At 34.4% G+C, this 23,340-nt stretch overlaps 1 protein-coding gene across 1 annotated transcript in view; it reads right to left on the bottom strand.

Annotated features, from left to right (window-relative positions):
- Window positions 1–23,340, bottom strand: part of LOC132114871 (plexin A3-like) — a 166,432-nt gene that overhangs the window by 95,899 nt on the left and 47,193 nt on the right. The window contains exon 4 of the mRNA XM_059523243.1: window positions 4,863–5,003. Coding sequence (XP_059379226.1) covers window positions 4,863–5,003 — 141 coding nt within the window. The remainder of the gene's footprint in view (window positions 1–4,862; window positions 5,004–23,340) is intronic.

The following is a 23,340-nucleotide window of genomic DNA, read 5'->3' as shown; positions in this document are numbered from 1 at the left end:
CTGACAAGATTAGAGTTTAGAGTGAGAAAAACAAGAACCATGGAGAAAAAAAAAAACACCCACCCAAAAGGGATACGGCTCGGCTTTCAAGTGGAGAGTAGCTGATGGCTCTTCTGCACTCTCTCTCTGTGTGTGTGTGTGTGTTTGTCAGGGAGGGTGGGTGTTTGAGGTGTAGTCTGTTGGCTAATTTATTCTGCCACATAGCTATGCATAAATGCACAGTTTTATAATCCAGTCCAAACATCTGGATTGATCGAAATTGACCTTATTTAATTTATTTTTGCCCCATGAAAGACTAAGAAGTCTCTTATGCTCAACAATTAACTTGATCAAAACTACAGTAAAAGAAAATATATATTTGGACATTTTATTACAATATAAAATAACTTTTCTATTTGAAAATATTTAAACATTTCTCCAGTCTTCAGTGTCACATGGCCCTTCGGAAATTATTGTAATGTTCTGGTTTGCTGCTCGAGAAACATTTCTTCTTATTATTAGTGTTGAAAAAGTTGCTGCCTAATATTTCATGACACATTTTTCCAGGATTCTTTGATGAATAGAAAGTTCAAAAGCACATAGGAACACAAGTGAGTGATTTTTGTGCATGCTCAGTATATTCTGTCAGGAACGCTGTGTTTTGGACTGTCAGTGTTTGATGGATGAGTACAATGGTAGATAAATGAAAGGCTTCATATCTCTTTCTCTCCAATGGAATGGCAGCATTACCGGTGCAATTCAAAGAGCAGGATGGTAAATAATGACACCGCTCTGAAAACTTGGCATTCCTAGACCTTTTACAGACACACATCGGATGGCTCCGGGTGGCAGCAGGCCATTTTGCGAGCAAATACACTCTCGCCTATCTGTGCACCTGCCGCAAATGAAATATTCAAATCCACAGACCCCAGCGGTCAGTGCAGGTTATGAATAATTGACTCTTGGTGATTCATTCACATTTCTTATTTCATGAAGTGCAGAGGGCATTGTGTATCTACACACAGATTCTGATTGGTGGAGAAATGGTGAGTTAATCAGTGACGACCCCTAAGTAAACAGTACCCTGGTAAAAACTATGTCCAAACTAACAATGAAATCTGAATAAGTAGGTAGTCCTTCTTAATCAACATAAAAAACAAAACAAAGCAAAAACAAAAACAAACACTTAATTCAATCAAACAGCAATAAAAATAAAAATTATATATATATATATATATATATATATATATATATATATATATATATATATATAATGACTTTTTTATATATAAAAACTAAACAAGATTTAATAATAAAATAATAAAACAATTTCTCAATGGAAATATATTAATACCAGGCCTTTCCAATAGAAAAACCTTATCCATAGGGATTTGAGCCAGGTTTGAAAGTTTGTGTTTGGAACAATCATGAACAATAAAAATCCATACATAAAAAGCAAACACCAAAATAAACTGTCTTATGACCTTTTTGATGTTATTTTTTAAATGACAAATTAACAGTAAGATACAATCTAAAAAATAAATAAATAAATAAAAATAAATAAATAAATAAATTCTGCCATCTGCTGCAGTGAGGTACTAAAGTTGTTTATGTGTGAATTAAAAAAAGAATTCAGTTTTCAGCTGATATCTGCTTTTCTTTCTCATAAATAGTGACATTTGACACCTCATGATGAGAAGCAATCATTTGGAGTAGGTCTGGAGTCATGAATACTCAATCTCTTCAAATAAAACCCAGTTTAACCCCTTGGCTGCTGTTTTCATATTGATACGCCCTATCTAGCAGTTTATGACCTCTGCATAATGAAGAGCTTTTAATCAGCACAAGGTCTGATCAATCAGTCGAGGGCCGTCTGAAGCTTTAGCGTGAAGAACATCCCTTCAGTTCTTAACACAAATATCGATGTCTAGAGCTTTAACACATGAGTGAGTCTTTTGTGGGAGTGTGACAGTGAAAGAGGGAGACACTATTAATCTAGCCCCACACTTGTGTTTACAGTGCCTCCCTGAAACACTGGGAACCATCCAGAACCGAGCTGAACGGAGCAACAACACTCCAGATGATGTCTTGTGCTAATGCGTATATATGTTCCTTCAAATTGTAGGACTTACAAAGAAAATAAAACACTTTATTCACACTAGTTTCATTTCTTTAGTAACAGCATCTAGTAGTAAACATACATGCAAAGGATGCAATCTGCCATTTTGAACACATCTGAAATTATATATTTTGTTTGAGGTGGAAATGACGTTTTAAACATTTAGTTTAACTGCAGATTGCAGTACTAGGATTTTATAAATAAATGCACAATATTAAATATATTTACAACACTTTTTTGCATTATTTGACCAAATTTTAAATTTAAATTAAATATATACAGTAAAGACCAAAAGTTTGGAAACATTACTATTTTTAATGTTTTTGAAAAAAGTTTCTTCTGCTCATCAAGCCTGCATTTATTTGATCAAAAATACAGAAAAACTGTAATATTGTGAAATATTATTACAACTTAAAATAATAGTTTTCTATTTGAATATACTTTAAAAAAATAATTTATTCCTGTGATGCAAAGCTGAATTTTCAGCATCATTACTCCAGCCTTCAGTGTCACATGTAACATCCAGTCTATCACATGATCATTTAGAAATCATTCTAATATTCTGATTTATTATGAGTATTGGAAACAGTTCTGCTGTCTAATATATTTGATGAATAAAAGGTTAAAAAGAACTGCATTTATAAAAAATTCTAATATATATTCTAATAATATATTTTCTTTACTATCACTTTTTATCAATTTAACACATCCTTGCTGAATAAAAGTATTGATTTTATTAAAAAAAAGGGAAAAAAATGACTGACCCCAAATTACTGACCAGTAGTGTATATTGTTATTACAAAATATTTATATTTTAAAAACATAGCTTCTTTTTCTTTTTTTACTTTTTATTCATCAAAGTATCCTAAAAAAGTATCACATGTTCTGAAAATATATTAAGCAGCAGAACTGTTTCCAACTTTGATAATGAATCATCATATTAGAATAATTTCTAAAGGATCATGTGATAATGATCCTAAAAATTCAGCTTTGCATCACAGAAATAAATGATAATTTAAAGTATAATAAATTGAAAATAATTATTTTAAATTGAAATAATATATCACAATATTACTTTTTTTTCTGTATTTTTGATCAAATAAATGCAGGCTTGATGAGCAGAAGAAACTTCTTCTTTATATATATATATATATGTGCATATATAATGATAATAAAATAATAAAATGTATACATAACTTTACTTTTTAAATAATTATATTAATTAAATACTTAATAAATGTATACATTAATTACATTATTATTTCACTTTGTTTAGATCATAAAAACTGTAAAAAATAAGTGATTGATTTATATTAATATATACATATATAAATTTATAGATACCTTATGTGATAAAATTTATGTAATTTACCCCTATTTTTAATAATTATAATTATTATGATTATTAAATTAATATCAATAGATTGTCACAGTTTAAGGTTGAAACCTGTGACTGTGACAATCAAAATAAAACATATGCATAAATTATAAATTTTTATTATTAACATTTATCATTAACAATGAATACCTTAAATGTGGATTTAAATAAAGTAATAAAAAAATAAACAGTTAAAATCTATAAAGTTGTTAAAAAAAAGAAGAGTAGTTGAACAGTAGTTGAAGAAGCGTCCATATATTTATATCTATATATATATATCCATGATATCATAAAGATGATGTCATCACACACATCATTGAGCTGCTTTACCTTCAAGCGTAACGCTTGTGAAATGAATACTGCTATCTCCGTGGCTAATTCCTGCCTACACCTCTTTACGACGCCTGGAGCACAAGAACATTTTATCATCTTATTTTTCTGAATAGTACTGATAAGGATTTAAAAATATCCTTGTGCTGAGGACTGAAGCTTCGTTCAGCTCTCTCAAAGACGGTTATGTTTGCTGTGTGTCACTTGAGCTTCGGAAATGCACACACACAAAATATGGGGTCTTTCAAAAAATGCACAAAGACAACAAATTTCTCTCTCCAAGAGAAAGAAATGAGCATTGAAAAGAGGAGAAGAGAAGAAAATGAAGAAAAAGCTACAGCTGTACTGTTGGGGTGTGTTTCTCCGTCTGTTCAGCTGCTGAGGAACTTCGATGTATCCTTCCTCTCCTCCGGCTGTATAATGGAGCATTATGGGAAGGGCTGTTATTCTGTTCGGCTCTGGATGAAAAGTCTTCCCCACAATTTCTTATTAGGGGCCAAGCAGCTGGGGCTCCCATTTAGAGACGTTAAGCGGTGTTTCATATTCTGTTTTCCTGTCTCACAGATGTTAAAACAACATTTTTGAGATTTTACGGTTCATGTCTTAAGACAAAAGTGTCGCACACCCACACCCTCCTCACAAATGTGCCTTTATTCTGTCCTCGCCAAATGCCGTAAATATGTTTGCTGCCTTCATGAAATAAATGAACAGCAAACGATAAGTGATCAAATCAAGGACAACAGTGATCTACTGTAAAGCAGGGCGCAAAAGTCCACATGGAAAGTCTGGGATCCAAAATCAAAATTAAACCTGTTAAAATTAAATCTGTTAAAAAAATAGATTTGTTCCTTATTATTTCTCAAAATATTTTTTTTTTCTCTACTGTATATAACTAAATATCTTAACTAAATAAACACTGGCTATCAGTATCAGCCAAACTTCCTATTTCGATTCATCCCTGATAAATGAAAACAAAGAAACAGCGGGTTTAAAGAGAGAAAGTCTGTCCAGTAGACATGCGTATACTTTTCCTCATCTCATCAGAATCATTCTCACCTGTTTGTCGCTCAGCAGATAGATGTACTGATAGTCTGGACTGAACACCATGTCACGGAGAATCGGGCTTCCCTCCACGACGGTAACGGTCTCGTACAGCAGAGCGTTCTCAGAAGGCGCCGGTACACCATTCACTCGAATCTGAAAAGAAAACCAAAGTTTGAGTTAAACTCAACATGGAGGCAAACTTTCCTTTACTTTCATAATGCACATACGATCCATCAGTCTTTGTAATTTTTTATTAACAGGTAACTACATTTCCGTATCCTCCTATACTTTAAAAGTTGTAAATAAAGTTTTTTTTTTTACTTCAAAATGTCATGTTTAATTCTTTGCTAATTTTGTTTCTTTGTTATTCTTAGTGAAATTTACTAGCAAGTTCACAGCAATCACCTGACTGTATTCTATTACCGTATTTTTCGGACTATTAGTCGTGCCTAAGTATGTCACATCAGTCCAAAAATACGTCATGACAAAGAAGAAAACATATAAGTCGCACTGGACTATAAGTCGCATTTATTTAGAACCAAGAGAAAACATTACCATCTACAGCCACGAGAGGGCGCTCTATGCTGCTCAGTGCTCCTATAGTCTACCCCTGAAAACAGAGCGCCCTCTCGTGGCTGTAGACAGTAATGTTTTCTCTCAGTTCATTTCTCTTGGTTCGTGTCAAATTAATTTTGATAAATAAGTTGCACCTGACTATAAGTCGCAGGACCAGCCAAACTATGAAAAAAAGTGCGACTTACAGTCTGGAAAATACGGTATGTCCCAGCCTACTTTTCAATCAAAACAAATAAAGCTACACCTTAACTTATTTCCTCACTGAACATACTTGGATCACAAAAAAACGGCAGAAACATTTTCTCAGACTACATTTTCAAATAATAAGATTTTAAATTCCAGGTATTTTACTGTGATTTTACCGCTCACAGTGTTTCTGGTTGGCAGCATATCATCACACGCAGTATTATAATCTCATGAATGCAGAATTCTTCGGCTGACCTAGAAAACGAACGCAGAACTTTGAGTGAACGCAGGCCGGCAGCGTGATCAGATGTGTGATAAAAATCAATTACATTTTAACACACACACACACACACTCGAACTCCCGTTGCCTCATCATTAGCAACTGCTCTGTTTCCTCACACTGATAATTAGTGTAGTTGAGCTTGCTGGGTAAAAAGAACGCTCTAAATATGTCAAATTCAAAACATCTTTGAAGTGACGACTGAGGCGGAAAAAAACACAGAGAGCGGCTGACAACCGCATTTAAAGTCAGAGAGCTCACCTATCTCCCGCACGCCTCAGTCCTAATCAATTCTGACGGCAATGTGATAGGAGATTGAAATGAGGCTATAAAGTAAACTAAATTCTCACCGAAAAGGTATGGAATGCCATTTGGGAAACGACAGTGAGATCAAAATGACAAGATGAAGTGAAAGAAGGTGCGAAGCAGAAAAGACACCCGAAACAGATGCATTGGCAGCGGACTTGGGCCGTCTCCTAAATATCTGGGTCGGTCTGAAGTGACAAACATCGTTAGTCTGTTAATTAGCTGCCTCCTCATTGCAGCAGTTGCAGTAATTAGGGTTGACAAGGTGGCATCAATTAGTCGAAGCCTGCCATATTGGGTGTCACATATCGCCGGCCAAGTCAGAGCCCACGTCTCCCCGGGCAGCAGGACAGAAGGCCTAGAAACATGACGTACTCTTTCTGAGATTCGTCAATTCATTCGCCACCAGCTGTAGTGTCGCTTTTCGCAGCCTTCGGCTACAGAGTTCCCTTGTTTAAACGGACCGGTTTAACACCGGCCATCAGGTTTTGCGATACCTTTGTGGACTCGGATTTAATTGGCAAAGTAGATTCCATCTATATGGAATAGGACACCACAAAGTGAACCAAATTTAGGACTAGTATAAACAACGAAGGCTGCTCAGTGTCTGATGCGAGCTGAGCTTCGTTTCTGCAACATCTATGCTGGTCAAACTCTGAGGAAACCATCTGTGGGTACTTCATGTGAGTCTCTCAAACAAATCAAGATGCGGAGAAAATATTCTAGCACCTAATGGCAAAATAATGTAATGAAAATCACCATCACAAACACACACACACCGTTTCTCAATACTAAATAATGTTAATAAGTACTACTACTGTTTATATAAAATACTAGTTATTAAATAATAACATTAAATGAACATTTAATGAGCAGCCGTCATAAAAGTTGTTAGGCAATTCAGTCAAAAGGAGCGGCTACTGATGCCCTGGAACTAACATCTCCAAAAACGCGAAAGTCAATTTTCAAACAGATGTTATCTTTATTAACAAACGGCTTATTTGAAGTCTTAACAACTACATTCTAACCTAAAAAAATCTTAAAACTACATTCTGTGACAAAAAAACTGGCTGAAATGGTTGGAGTTCTGTTATCACTAGAATATCACATGCGTAAAAAAGGCTCTCAGCCAATCAGATTTGTAGGACCAGAAATAATTGTTGCATATATACACACAAATACACATATTATTTATTAAAAATTCTGAAATATTTGTATTCTTTTCAATATTTTGAATTCATATTGCATATTCATATTGATTTTTTTAATCCTATTTATATAATTTCATTTAAAAAAATTATTAATAAAAAAAATATTAACACACTTAAATTATTGTGTACACACACGTATACATATTTACAGATTGAAAAACATTTACATTAAGTTGCAGTTTTATATAGTGATAGTATAATCTAGTAACTATATAAAATTATATACACACATACTATATATATATAAGATTAAATTTAAGATATTTAAATAATGATTAATAATTAATAAATAATTAATAAATAATTTTGACCTATTTATCTTATCGAATATATAGAGCAATAATATTATGGAAATATATTATATAATTTCAGTTTATACAATTTATATATACATGGATATACACACACACACACAATTAAAAAATATGTACATCATATTTTATTTCACACACGTTTGTGTGCATATGTTTGTGTTTGTGTGTACTTAATATAAATGAGATAAAATATAAATCACATCACACAAACTTAAATCACAACATGCATTCAAAATGTAATAAAAACATCTGAAATTGTTAACTTACAATGGTGCATTCAGAAATTAAACCATGCACAATGATCTCTGCATTGTTTGCTAATCAGACAATCTCAAAATGGCCAAATATTGACAGATTGGAGTAGAACTAGATTAAATGCGTCACAGTGAGCTAAAAAAAACTCTTAAACCTCAAGAGAAAAAATTACTTCTGCCACAAACTAAACATACTTTATGCCAAGCACCAAGCGCTCTTTCTGCCTAACTACAGCTTCCATCCATCAACACTAATGCAGGGGAGGAAAATGGGAGAGTGGAGGAACTTTTACACTGGATTAGAGGAACGAACAGCCATAGCATTGATTGTTCTGAGGTCTGTTAGCCAAAATCACACAGAATTCTCAAAGATATCCATCGATAGTCTGTGAATGGGGACGATGGGCTACAAAAATACCAGCACCATTCAGACTGGACGAGTGCTGCCCTGCAATCAGGTGCACTTCTCTGCCAGCCTTAAAAAAAAAAAAAAAATCAGTGGTGAACTTAAATGGCTTTCAGGAGGGTATGTTTTTAAGATGTGTACTCTTCTCCCTAGGCGGGGAGGTCCTCACGGTGCACTTAAGTGTTTGAAATGCAGAAGGCTTGCTCAGCCTGCCGAGAGCTTACCCCACAACAACATCAAACGCCTCAGATGAGGGTAATTGGAATTTAGATAAATATTACCTTCCCCCTCAGACTCTAAAATTATGCCAGGGTAGAGTCGCCTGCCTATCCATCGATTAATTAACCTGCCGGAGTCGTAGCCTGTACACTGCAACGAGCGACCGGAAGACTGACGGGTTTGAACGTAGCCCAATTTTCCTTCATTGATCACAAAGTGGACAAAGAGAAAGAGGAAATTACTATAGCAGGAGTATTTTTTTGCTCATTTGGGTGCTTGTTTTTTATCGATCTGAAGTCTCTGTGAGAGCCACTGCTTTAAGGACTGGGTGAATGAAGCTCTTAAGTGGAGCTGGAAGGATGTCCAACTATTATTTCTGCAAGGACAAGAGACAACAAGAAACTCTAATTTTTTTTTATAAATTATTCAACAATAACCAGCTATTATGGTAAAATTTTTGATAGACCACAAACATTGTAAAATTTCATAAAATAGAGTATGCTAGAAATATCTATTTTGAAAAAAAAGAACAAATACATGAAAATATGATTAAATATGCTTCGAACCATTACAGTCTGCAACTTCAAAAATCTATTTAAATAAATAACAAAAATAATGCAAAACTATAGATAGTAAAAACATATGTAAGAATAATTTCATGTTTAAGTGTTCAATAACTGATACGTATTGTTTGATATTTGTCCTGCATTTAAAAAAAAAAGTCATAAATATTTTTTACAATAAATATGAAATTATGCCAAATTAAATTATGCGAAATTAAAGCATTCAAGTTTTTATATTGGTAAAAATAAAAAAATATTGGTCAAACCAATTAATTATTAGTACTTCTCCATATATAACAAATCTGAAATATATATGTTCTAACAGAAAATTCAAGAAACATGTTCAATGTTGATATATTTGAAAAATAATTGCAAAACAAAAGATTATATATATATATATATATGTAATGTGGACATTTATTAAAACAATCTGAAGACTTGTTTTTACTTGCTTTTGTTTATTATTATTATTGAATTTTATTGTGAAATGCTTTGTGTCATCAAAGTGTGGGATCTTGAAAGGTATACGTATATACATATATATAATTTACAAAAACTAAATACATTATATAGAGCCTTTCAAGATCCCATACTTGGATGACACAAAGCATTTCACAATTAAATTCAAATAATAATAATAAACAAAAGCAAGTAAAAACAAGTCTTCAGATTGTTTTAATAAATGTCCACAGATCTTAAGTCCAGGACCTTATGATTAGGCACTACAACCTCAAAAGCACAATATAATATATAAAAAATATCAAACAGAATTTTGGAGATGTCATAATCTTTACCATCCAGTCTGCAGCACACAGCTTTCAGCCTCCACAAATTAGCTTTAAAACCCAGAATGCCTTTTAACAGACAAAGACAAAAAAAGCTAAAAACTAAACGGCAACAAGTAACGTGTGTGTATGAATGAATGAGACACGGAGAGGGTGTGAGAGACATGCTGCTGACTAACACCACTGACATACGGGGAGGAGGGACGGCCCACCAGAGCTTCATTTATCACTCACATCAAAGAGTGAGAAGAGAGAAGAAAAACAGTGAGAGAAAAGAGTGAAAGACACGACAGAGTGCTAGCGGAGAGATAGATCGCAGGATAAAATTGGATTTTGTAAAACAGATGACAAGAGGACGATCTGAATACTCAATCACAATGTAATGACAACATACAATGATGTGAGAATCCCAACTACGGAATGATCCTCGTAAAACACAGTAATGAGCCAACACGACACGTACATGTACAGCACATCCTCATCAGCTTGCTGAGAATGGCACAAGCTGTTAACATGTGGTCTTATTTAAAAGGGGTTTATTTTAAACCACAGCAAGGTTTATGTTTTTATTGGCTCAGCCGAATGATTCATAGCACAGGGTTATGTTATTCTACTGAGCGAAAGTCCCAGACATCCCAGTTTAACGTTACTTTGTTTTCTTTTGGACATGGAATATTACAATAGTAACAGAGCAAAAATCTAAAGACACGGCAGTAGAAGATAAACTCCTGAGCTGTTGCAAATGCTGAACGTCTGAGACACATTTAAAAGAAGTTAAAACCAGAATTTACATTGTAGTTAATAAACATCACTTCATCAGCAATACACTGAATTAATAAAAATTTATGAAAAATAATACTAATAATAAATTGCTGTTGTTTTCAGGACAAATTAAAACAAAAAAAATAAGAGAAAATAATTCTAAAACAACAGTAAAAACAATTATTATTATTATTATTATTTTAAAAATGCTAAATATCAAATACTTAAAGTATTATGGTAAATGCATTTGAAATTATATATTTTCTTTATGAATAAATGAATAATAATAATAATAATAATAATAATAAAACAACTATTATTATTATTATAAAGAATATAATAAACGTTATAATAAATATCGTCCAGAGCGATAGTGGTTTCTCTCCCTCCCTGTCTCTTCATAGGAGAAATGGTTTCCACCTGGTTTAGCTAATCAATGCCCTGCTGTGATTGGATGCTGGGAGTATTTAAGCTGCAAACACCATCAGAGCCGTGTTGGTGGTGGCTTGACTATGCAGCAGCAGCAGCAGCTTTGAGGTCCCATCTTCAACCCCAGACCAGATACTTTGTTGAAGCCAGTAGTTAACTGTGTATTTCTACCTTATATCGTGTGCGCTACTTATTGAAGTAGTTCTTTCTTTTTAGTCTTTCTATTACACTTGGTGATTGAGATTAAAAAGGCAGAAGTGAGTGTTAGCTCTAATAATTATTTGTTGTATGTTTTAATTAATCTGTTTTTCTCTTGGTTTATTTGAGGTTTGCTTGTTAAACAGTTATTTCTTTATTTGTGGGGTTAGTAGGGAGATGGGTGCCATTTGTTTTGAATCTGACCTTTTTCTCCTGTTTATGTTAGTAAGGGAGTTAGTTTATCTTGCTGTACTTTTCTTTTTCTTTTCTTTTAGTTTAAGTAGTTTGGTTAAGAAGGAGTAAGACTGATTATGTTTGTTGTTTTGGCAATACCCCCTTCTGATTTGGATACCCCTCTTTTTGCCTAATTTGTAAATAAACTATTTTCTTTAATGAGATAACTACAGTATGTGGTTATTGTGAAACGACTCTGGGTCTGGAGACGGGGTGGCTTCATGCTGCTGCACATTCATTTCACCACCATCCATTTTTGCTGTTTCATTCCTCCCCTAGACCAATCAGGAAAACGTTACATACATAAAGAAAAAAAGACCCTAAAAGTGGTCCATATAATTTGCACACTATTTCTTTAGTTTGAGGAACTGACCAAATTGTTTTTTATTTATCTACTGACATTCATCAGTAGAACTGGATCATTAAGTTAATAAGTGAGTTGAACTCAAGAGTCGGATCCGTTCGATTCATGAATGAATCACTGATTCAATGAAAAGATTCAACTCAAAAGAACGATTCACAATAACGAATCAAGCATAGCGTAACTTTTAAGGTGCTTTTTTGTCTTTTAGGTATTCAAAACGTCTCATCTTGTGTTCAATGGAAGAAAGTCTGTTTCCCTTTTTGGGTGCACTATTCCTTTAAAAAAAAAATAACACATATCACCTTAACATTCTTCCATTCTTCCCACCTTTAACCAAACGCTTTGCATTGCTGTTCCCAGGGAACTCTTGCTGCTCTCCACACGCCGCAGTTAAAGGTGATTACAGAGGTAAATGAGATATATTTTACCCTCCCGTGTCAAGACAGGAATGACGGTATATTACACTGTTGCTTTTACATTACATCTGCCCCATCTTCAACCTTTTTGGGTTCACTTTAGTCTTTAAAAATGGTCTCTGATTCCGTGTCGAGCCAGATCTATTTTACATGAGCATCCCAGTAATGAAAAAAGCCCTCCACTGTCTCAGAAAATGAGGTCAAAATCTTCAAGCTGCAAATTCATCCTCTTATAGAGGAGTGGAGGAGACAAAAGCGTTGCACCCCAGGAACTGAACAAAGGGTCTGTAATTCAATTAGTCTCCTTATCCCATTCCCTCAGATCTGGCCATTTGTGGAGTCGGGCCTCACTGACAGAGTTTACGCCGTCAACACCTGCGTTGTCTCTCTCTATCCTAACAAATACGAGCAACTAAACCATCAACATCCTCTTCCTCTGCGGCTGCGGGCACTTTCTACCGCATTCCGTCACCTTTGACCTGTCCTGACCTCTGAACTCTGGTGTCACCAAGGTCCATTTGGCGTCTGTGCAGTGTTTGGTTTTAGAGGTCACATGATCCACAGCACTTAACGCTTTCAGAAATGCACACAGAAAGGCATTATGGGAAAGGAATGCTGTGGTGTGGTAAACTAAGTCTTGTGCGGTACGACTACATGTCCTTTAACGCCCTTCACCCTCCACCAGCGCCTAGTTTCACTCAAACAGCAATTACTCTGATTCAGTCATGTATACCAGCCTCTGCATAATGCCCAAATTACAAGCTCAAAATCGCTGGAATGTTTTATCAGGAACAACCTTTCAGTTACCATTTAGTGTTGGTTTCGGATATCCGTATAGGTAGATATTATATAAAACTTTATTAGATGTTACATTTTAATTTAACATTTAATTTAACTAAGTAAAAGCATATTTGAAAACCTCCAGAGTAAAACAATAACAATGCAATTTGAATTTATTAGTTTTATAGTGTTCATTTTATTATTGTATTAATAAAAATATGATTATAATCAACAATAACATTACTATGTATTCTTTATTATTTTATATTATCATCATCTTCATCACTAATAATAACATTATCGTTATTACTATTAATTATTTATTTCAATATATTTATATTTACTTGAAGCATGTTCACTCTTGTTTAATTCTGCTTAAAGTGTTAATAATAATAATAATAATAATAATAATAATAATAATAGTAACAGCATCAATAATATTTAGATTTTACTTTATTTAAATTTTTACTCATTTAACATGTAGTGTTGTTGTTGCTAATAATATTAATAATATTTTTGTCGCTAATAATATTAATCATATTTTTACTATTACTATTATTATTATGCAAATTTAATATTTACATTTTTATTTACCCAAGGTAAATGTTTACTCTAGTTTACTCCTGATTCAGGTGTTCATAATAAAAATAACAGACCATAATAATACTAATAATAATAATTACTATTATTAATTATTATTATTATCATCTTATTTATTTCTACTGAGAAATAAGCATTATATAGTCGCTTAATATTTACTCAGCTATCTCTAAAGCTTTCTTGAATTTGCTTCATGGAGAAAAAAAAATCGCTAAATTACAAAGAAATTTTTTCTTAGTAAAAAATAATACTAAATGCTGCTCACAGCCTGTAAGAAATACTTGATGTTTATAAATCTCACAAATTCACTCAATGGCATGGCAGAAAGCTCATTTTGGGCCCAGCATTCTTCTTGTTCCTATCCAATTATTCTCTCTATCTCTCCGAAAAACAGCCACCAAAACAAATGGCTGAATTAAAAACAAAAGGCAGAGGCAGCATCTGAAACGCGGTGATTTTGTAAATCCCTGCAGGTGCACAGGTGGGATGTGCTGGCAGCAGAAGCAGGGATTTGGGATTTGGGTTCAGGCATCTCATGGGCTGTCACACTGAGCAGAACGAGTGTAGACAGGAATGTTACTTCTCTCACACGCTTGTCACGGGCCAGAGACCAGTCAGGCTTCTCTGATCACTGTGGACCTGCTGCTCAGGTGCTGGATCCCAGCCAAGGGACTGTCAGCAAACTCACCTCTCATCCTACAGAAGAGAGAGGGACTCTAGGACTCTTGCTGTAGGGAGAGCGGGAAGTAAAATAGTTAATCTAGAAATTCAAAATTAGATAATTTCAGTCACATGGCCATATATCTCAAAAAAATATGATTAATTACAATAATTTTTAATGCCAAAAGCTTTGTATTTATGTCTACAGGTCCAAAATTAAATATCACAACAAACCCATCTAAATCTTATGGCTTAAGATCATTAAATGCATTTTTACCCAAAATAATTACAATGGAGTAAAGTGCACAACAGATTATCCTGACTAGTGACATAGAAAAATAAAAATATGAAAAATTCACAATAATAATATTATATTATAATAATATAATATTTATTATTATTAGTAGTAGTAGAATTTATTTATTTACTCAAACCAAATGTATAATGTTATTTGCTCCCACAACTGTAATATTATTATTAATACTATTAGTAGCAGTATTTATTTATATTTATATATATATTTTTAAATTCATTAATAACATCAATTTAGTAAAGTGTGCAACAAATTACCTTGACTACTGACAGGAAATTATGAATTATTAACAATTCAAATTAATACTATGAATACACATGTGAAATATACACTAACAATAGTATTAATATTACAAATACTTGAAAAAATCTTGAAAACTGTATACATTATATTAAAATATTCTGGACATGCAACATGTTTTGGCCGGTTTAGAAACATGCAAATAATGTACGAAAAAAGTTTAAACATTTATTCTTCATGTATATTAATACTTTTATTTTGAAAATATAAACATTTCTCTTTTTTAAAAAAAATAAAAAATATATTTTATGGTCTTTAGATACTGCCTTTGAATTTCAATTGAAAACTGACATCCTGAAATATAATTAAAGATATTAATTTCACCCTGGCCTGGTCTCATTTCTCCTTGCCTGGAGGACAACTTCAGCAAAAAGTGGCACAGGTTACCCCACTCACCCAGACTTGAGCTCTTTTGTTGGCATTCCAAGAAGAAATAAGATGGAAAGAAAAACACAGGTCAAATTTTGCCAACGACCCCTTAGAGACTCCTTGAATTCCAGCATAAGCTTATTAACCTCTCCTGTCCAGATCCAGACAGAGGCAAAGCCAACAAGAAACCACACTTAATCCAACATTTAATCACGCAGGAAATTGCGTGTTGCTTTTGCACATCCATGCCGTAACACACAACACACACGCAGGAGTGTGCATGCTTTGTATGCGTCGCACGTCGTCGGTGATGTGTTTGGAGTTGAGGGTCTATGTTTGTGTTAGCATAAAAAGTTCAGCACAAATCAGAAAGAGTTTCAATTGCATTAACCCCGTCTGGCTTGCTGTTCTACTTTGAAATATAAAAGGCGATGTCTATTCAGGCCTGAGACTGAGAGCTACTTCATTCACAAAGGGAAGTCAATTACAGCTTTGCTTTGTCAGGGGAAAAAAAAAGAAAAAAACAAACAACAAGCATCAGGGTGAGAAGAAATGTATGAATTTTTAAACCCAAACGCTGATGGATGACGATGCAAATCTACTTTGAAGCCTGAAACACAGGAAATTTAAAAAAGGAAATTGACATTAACGCAATAGTGATTTAATTCAGCAGAGGTATTGCCATTCCAGCCGTTTCTGTTTGGACAGGTTAAGTGGCGAGAGGCAGTGTGACTGAACTGTTTTCAGCAGGTTATGAGTAAGTAATTGTTGTCCAAAACAATAATTACAAAAGGGGGTTTCACATACAAATCGCTCTCATTTTATTTCAGTTCCAACATGAAAATAAACTCTTGCTAAAGCAATCGAAGTCAAAATATGGTCACAATATTTTTAGCATTGTTTAATAAGACTATCAATGCAGATTGTTTCAGAAAGGTGTATGTTTTATGATTTTTGCCTAATACTTACTGAAACAAATTAACATTAAAAATGTCTGGGGATGAAAATAACAGAGAACACCTAGCAACCACATAGCAACACCCTGGCAACAACTGAAACAAATTAACATTGAAAACACCTAGGGATCAAATTAACATCACTTAGGAACCACATAGAACACTCAAGCAACCACAAAGCAACACCCCGACAACCACTCGCAACATTCTAGAAATCCATTTTTTTAAAGTCACACTACTATTTTAACCATTTTCTTTCTGATAACACTGTGAACAAAAAAAGTGAGCACATGATATATTACTTGCACTTACTAAAAAAAGAAAAAAAAATCATAATCCTTAACATCATGTATCAAACTTCAGCACATAACATTAATATTCGTCCAAATCATGTGGCTTTTAGCAGAAATGTGTGATTACTTATCTAAGAGAATATGTTTATGATTACTTTTACCTGGTTGGAGATAAAACAGACTGAATTTTTTTTACAAATACATTAAAGGGACAGGGCACCCAAAAATAAAGCAATAAGCCCCAAGAAGCTTTCACAAAGCTTCACAAAAAAGGTCTCACAAAATAAAACTGAGGAAATAAAGTGCAATGATATTAATAAAAACAATATTCTTCCACCAAACAATATATGTGGTTGCAACAATGTGCTTGCCAAGCAACAGACAAAAGTAAACAGGTGTATCCACCTTTTTCTTGACGTAAAAATGGACGCCGCCATTTGTAAATTCTATGGGTCTAGCTTTAGGTCTCATTTGTTTGCAGCTATTTTTAGCTGTACAAAACAGTTCGTTTTGCTGCTTGATATTGGCAATTGATGTGTCCTATCATATTATTTTAATCGGTTATCTTAATTAAGAACACACTGGTTTGTACTGCAAACAGTTTTACCGTTTACTGCAAATTGTTATTCTCCTCGCTATTTATCTATAGCGCCTAATGAAACTAAAGTCTCACCCTTAGGCTTACTTCCACGTTGAGGAAAAAGGTGGATATTTGTAAAGTAATTTACAACAGCTTTGAACGTGGTTTAGCCAATCAGAATCAAGGACTGGAACTATCCATTTTATAATGACAATTTTGTCATAATTTGTTCAACCTCAAGTTGTTCCAAAACTGTATGAGCTTCTTTCTTCTGTTCAGCACAAAAGAAGACATTTGAAGAATGTTGGTAACCAAACACTTGCTGGTAGCCACTGAAATCCATAGTATGGGGGAAAAAATGCTATGGAAGTCAGGGGCTACCAGCAACTGCTCGATTACCATCCTCAAAATATCTTCCTTTGTCCTCAACAACTTGAGTAAATAATGACATACTCTACCATTTTCACAATTTCCCTCATCATGCTTAGGGCTGCACGATTAATCAAAATAAATCACAAAGCCATTAGGCAGAAGCAGCGATTGTCATGTGTATCTTTCAGTGATGCACAGTTCTGTTATCAAGCAGTAAATCCCCATCCAAAGGCCAGAGGGCGCTCTTGCGCTGAACCTCCAAATACACCTCGCAGAAGAAACCCAGGAAATCCCTATAACGGTTGCTAAATAAACAGAAGATTTAACTGCTTTCATTAATTAAACGAGGCTAATAAACACACCACTACGACAATAATATGGTTTATCTGAGTTCATCTTATTATAATTTTTTTTTTAATAAAGTATATAACAATGCAATGCTAATTGACATTACCTTTTTTCACTACTTAGAATACTAGGAAATATGCTGCGTGCCTTATTCTGTGTAAGAAGCCACATCAACTCAGAAGGATTTACTTCAAACACTTGACTGATGTTATAAAGTGAGTTTGGAATAAAAACATTATTAAATGTGGTATTTTCACATGCTTTCAGATGGAGCAGCATTTACTACACAGAGTCATAGTTCACTGACAAGATACGCAAACATCTTTCATAATGGCTGAAAGATTTCTTCGAATTTCATAATCAACGACTAATTCGTCTGCGATCATGAATTTGATTTTGCGTAGCTTGTCAGTGAACTACGGCTCTGTGTAGTAAATGCTGCTCCATCTGAAAGCAGGTGATGAAGGTTTACTACACATCACAGAACCGGCTTTACTGACAAGATGCGCATGACAAATCACATTCAAATAATCGTGCAACCCTAATCAAGCTTTAAAAATAATAATATATGATGCTAATATTACAGGAAGATCACATCCTAATTTATCTCTTCCAGCACACGTTCTCAAAATTTGGGTTCGTGTTTCTGTTGACTGTTCATCCGAGGGATGAGATGCCGTCTTGCAAGTCAACAGCGCATCCCATTCATTACGTGTTGAAACAGTGTTTGGAATCAGGAAGGACAAACAATAATCATGTTGCCATGTTTGAGAGCAAACACAATTAATAGCTCACTCGCCATGCTGAAGTGCCCTTCGGGTTAACAAGACGCCGACGAGTGCTGTAGCGTGTTGGCTAACTGCTTCTTACGCTCGGACAGATTTGAATAATGACGCTACAATTTATTTAAGCTGCATTAGTTTATCTATTAGAAAGTTTTCATTGCTCTTCCTCATGCTTTGGTGAAAAAGCCCTTAGTGAGAGTCATAAACAGCAGATCGATCAACGTAATGGGAGATTCCTGGCTTGATTTACCACTGGGCACCATAAGCTAATCAAAAGACATGTAAATCAGGTTTAAGCCTCACATCTAAAAACAATTGATTAAAATATATATTTTTCCTGTTTATTGTGCTCAGACTTGGCTTGAAACCCAAAACGATGACAAAAAAAAAAAAAACATTAGTGAGAGACTGAAGCTGTCCAGGTGGCTCTGTAGGCTTAAGACAGGCATATAAAATTACATGACGGGCATTCCACGCACTTTAAAGCTAAACAGAAAACTGTCGCTGTGGTTTCCCCTCGTAAGTGACCAGAAAGAGCATCACATGCACCTTAAAAGTAGTTTTAAAGTGGTAAAGTAATCCTTTATGAAACCATCTTCATCTTCACCTGGGACAGTTTACCCAGAAATGAAAATTCTGACAGCATTTAATCACCTACAAGTTGTTCCAAATCACTTTTATAACACAAAAAACATTCTGAGGAATGTGGGTAACTGAACAAATGCTGGCCCCTATAGAAGCTTGTTTCCATTGTGACTTTTTATTTTTTAGAATTGCACATTTACAACTCATAACTGCAAGTTCTAAAGTCAGAATTGTGGTATATTAGCTTGGAAATAAACATGCAAATCTGACTTCTCTCACAATTGCGAGTTTGTGTCTCGTAACTCTATTTTTCTTGCAACTGCGAGTTTATATATCCGGCAATTCTGACTTTATTTCTCAGAATTGCACGTTTATATCTCACAATTCTGATTTTATAATACACAATTGCAAGTTTATATCATGTAATTCTGACAATTCTCAGAATTTTGAGATATAAAAATCACAATTACAAGTAATAAAGTCAGCTCACAATTATGACATTTCTCAATATTGCGAGTTTATATCTCACAATTCTGACTTTAAATCATGCAATTGCAAATTTATATTCAGAATTGTGAGATGTAAACTCATAATTGTGAGAAAAAGGTCAGAACTGTGAGATAAAGTCGCAATTACCTTTTTTATTTTTATTCCGAAATGCAAACAAGCGTCCATAGGTTCCCACTGACTTTCATAATACACAAAAAATACGATGAAGTCGGCAGGGACCAGAAACCACATTCTTCAAAATATCATTTTTTGTATTCAGCTGAAGAAATTCATACGGGTTTGGAACAACTTGAGGGTGAGTAAATGTTGGGTGAACTATCTCTTTAAGCAGCACCTCCTTATCAGAAACATCCAGATTTTCAACACCTAATGGAGCTACAGAATCCCAGACTTCCTGAAACCCTCAAAACAATATGTGAATAACTCAATGCGATGGCAGCAAAGCACTTCGCAATAATTCCTCCATCAATTAAACTCAGTCGTTCTCTGTTTCCAGAGCTCTTCTTGGGTTTTAAGACACGCTGTGCCTTTAAATAGAAAAAAAGGAAAACCATGACAGCCGTTTTTTTTCTGCCACAATGAAATTGGCACCTAAGTGTCGTTTGCTTTAGTTTATGTTGCTTTGTCGAGCAGACATGGAAGCGGGTGGAGAAAATGATTAGCCCCATTGTTAAGCGTCTCTGTCCCTGCAACCCTGTGAGAAAAAATGCACAGTAACCCCTCAGAGCGGCCAGCTTATACTTTTTACTACCTCCCAGCCCTAATAAAAGCACACACCGATACAGAAGCCATCCTATATATTTGTGGCTGACCCGAACTGGTTTTTCTGTGTGCTAAATAATTAAATTTGAGCCATCTGCAAGCTTTGTGATCTAATTCAGACCATTATCTGCAGGACAGGCTGCTGTGCCCGAGATCTCGACAACATCTTTGAAGGATCGACAGGAATGGAAAGGAAGGATTAAGAAACGTCATGCCGGACAGTGAACGGCAGTTTATATCACTTAAAAAATCCAAAGTACAGTGGAGCTGTTGGCAGAGGTGTTAAGACTCTGAGTAATGCGCTAGACTGCCACTCGTTTGCGGATGACTCACTTGTTTGAACAAAAAGCAAGAGTTCACTAGCTCTTGGTCAATCTGGGAGCGAGTCAAAGCTTAATATTGACACAGACTTTCTATCACTACACAGTTCAGACACCGTATGCCCCTCTTGACTGATAGCCGGCTGAAAGAGCTCCACACTGTGGCCCGTTTCGACCCAAAACACATTTAGTCAACAAACTTCAGGTCCATTAAATCCACATGCAACTGAAAAGGAAAAGAGGAAAGAAACAGAGTACAAGCAAAGGCCTTCAACAAATCTGAATACTCACTCATCGATTTTTAGAAACAATGCAGATTTATAAGCACCAGGCATTATCAATCAACAGCAAAAATATTAAATGATCTGCTTTGTGCTTCGTGTAAAGGCATTTGTTTACAATTCATTTGACTTTTAATGAGAAGGCCTTTAGTGTGTAAGATCTTAAAATTCCTTTTTATTAAGAATATTAGCTTTTAATTAATTTTATTAATTTTCTCACAAATAAATTCTGATTAGTTACTTGCATAATTTAACATTTTTAATAGAGATGCACCGATCAACCGGCCAGGGACCGGAACCAGCTGGTTTTCCACAGTTTGCATCATTATTTTACTTCATACCAGTGCTGTTATTGTTAACTCAAACTCAAACTATTAAAAACTGTTGTCCTTAACTCAAATAAAGCTGAAACATATATATTTTTTAATAAAGTTATATGAAAAACCTAAACTTAAAATCACTAAAATATTAAAACTGAAATAAAATAGTTAAATGGAAAATTACTAAATGGAAATGAAATAAAAATGACAAGCATTTACAAGTAACTGAAAATATAAAAATAAAAGGCCAATTCAAAATAATAATATTTACTACAAAATTGCATTTTCTGCAGCCAATCTGAAAACAGTACAGTTACTGTAGACTTAATTCCTGCTCATAATATTAAGTCTACAGTATACTGCCCTGCACATTTTATTTTATAAGCATTTTATTCTTTTTTTTATCTTACTTTTTCCATACAATATTTATTTATAATTTTCTTGTGCTTGTATTCCTTAATAATTGCACTGTCCATGGAGCGGACCTGACTTACATTTCACTGCTGGTCATATGCTCTCCATATAACCATGTATGTGACAAATACAAATCTTGAAATCTCCCTAGTGCTAGTGAAGAACAGCTCCGTTAGCTAAAGGTGATAATGGTGAGCCACATCAGGGGTCCAGAGCTCCTAATTACACACTTAAAACACAACACAGTTCCGACTCTCTCTAAACGCTGCCACTGAGGCCTACACCATTCAAGCCCTGCCTTCATGCTGCAGTTATACTTCTTTAAATTCACAAATTATTGAATGTTTTCAATAGGGAGCAAGTATTTTTCCAACATCGTATCAGCATCACATCAGTACTTTTCTCCATGAATAAGGTAACCCCAGAATGCATTGTAATGATTCTGGAAAAATTAATCCAAGATGTTGAACATTTCATTAAATATTGAAAATATTCAATAAAAAATGTAAAATTATATTACAAATTATTTTATAAAAGATATTTAAAAAATTACAGTATTAAAAATATTTTAAAAAAGACATTTTTTTTCTTTATGAAAACATTTATTTAAAAAAAAAATGTATATATATTTGCATTTATGTTGGGAAGTTAAGAAATGTGCTGTGGTTAATTAGGAAATGCTGTAATATGTATCTGCAGTGTTTTTAATAAATTTGTGGAAATTTTATGCAAAAAGACGCAGTAGATGTGCGAAAGTGAGCGAGAGTGTGTGTGTGCATGAACCATCCTTCCTGTCAGATTAAAAGGTCAATGTGTTTAGCTTTTCTACAAGTCTTTGACTTCGACATTATTCTGACACAAAAGCCTGACTGACCGCCAGAAAGGTTTTACATGAGAGGGAGAGAATGAAATCCCTCTTTTTCAAAGAAAAACTCGCACTGAAGCTCAAAGTGAGCAACATCAGATCTTTGAGAAAGAGTCCTTTCACCATTAAAGCAAATGCTAGTCAGACGCGACTGTGGGGAAATCGCTTAACATTCATTTATGCAAAAAAATCTCATCAACTCTCTTAGGTCCAAGGGCAAACCTTTACATCAAACTCTCACTCGTATCCAAACATTAAAGGCTGTTGGCCTCGTTAATAACTGTTATTATAGCGATGGAAGTGTGATTGTTGATTATTAGCACTTGAGTCACTCTGAGTAGCAGTCTCACCACACTCATATTTCCACTGAACAGGTGCTCCCTCGACATGAGGCCTATTTTTGGGGCCTGACCAGTGGCCCTGGAGCTCTGTAACACTTCACTTACACACAACTCATTCAGCACTTCCCAAACACATGTTCCCTAAATCCCTGAATGTCTGTACCAATTATAAAAAAAGATACCTCAGATAGTTCTTTCATGACGGTTTGAGATGTGTTCGAACCTGTTTTTCC

This window comes from Carassius carassius, chromosome 34 (assembly GCF_963082965.1).
Source record: "Carassius carassius chromosome 34, fCarCar2.1, whole genome shotgun sequence".
Classification (NCBI taxonomy): domain Eukaryota; kingdom Metazoa; phylum Chordata; class Actinopteri; order Cypriniformes; family Cyprinidae; genus Carassius; species Carassius carassius.
This window is presented reverse-complemented; position numbering and strand designations above follow the sequence as displayed.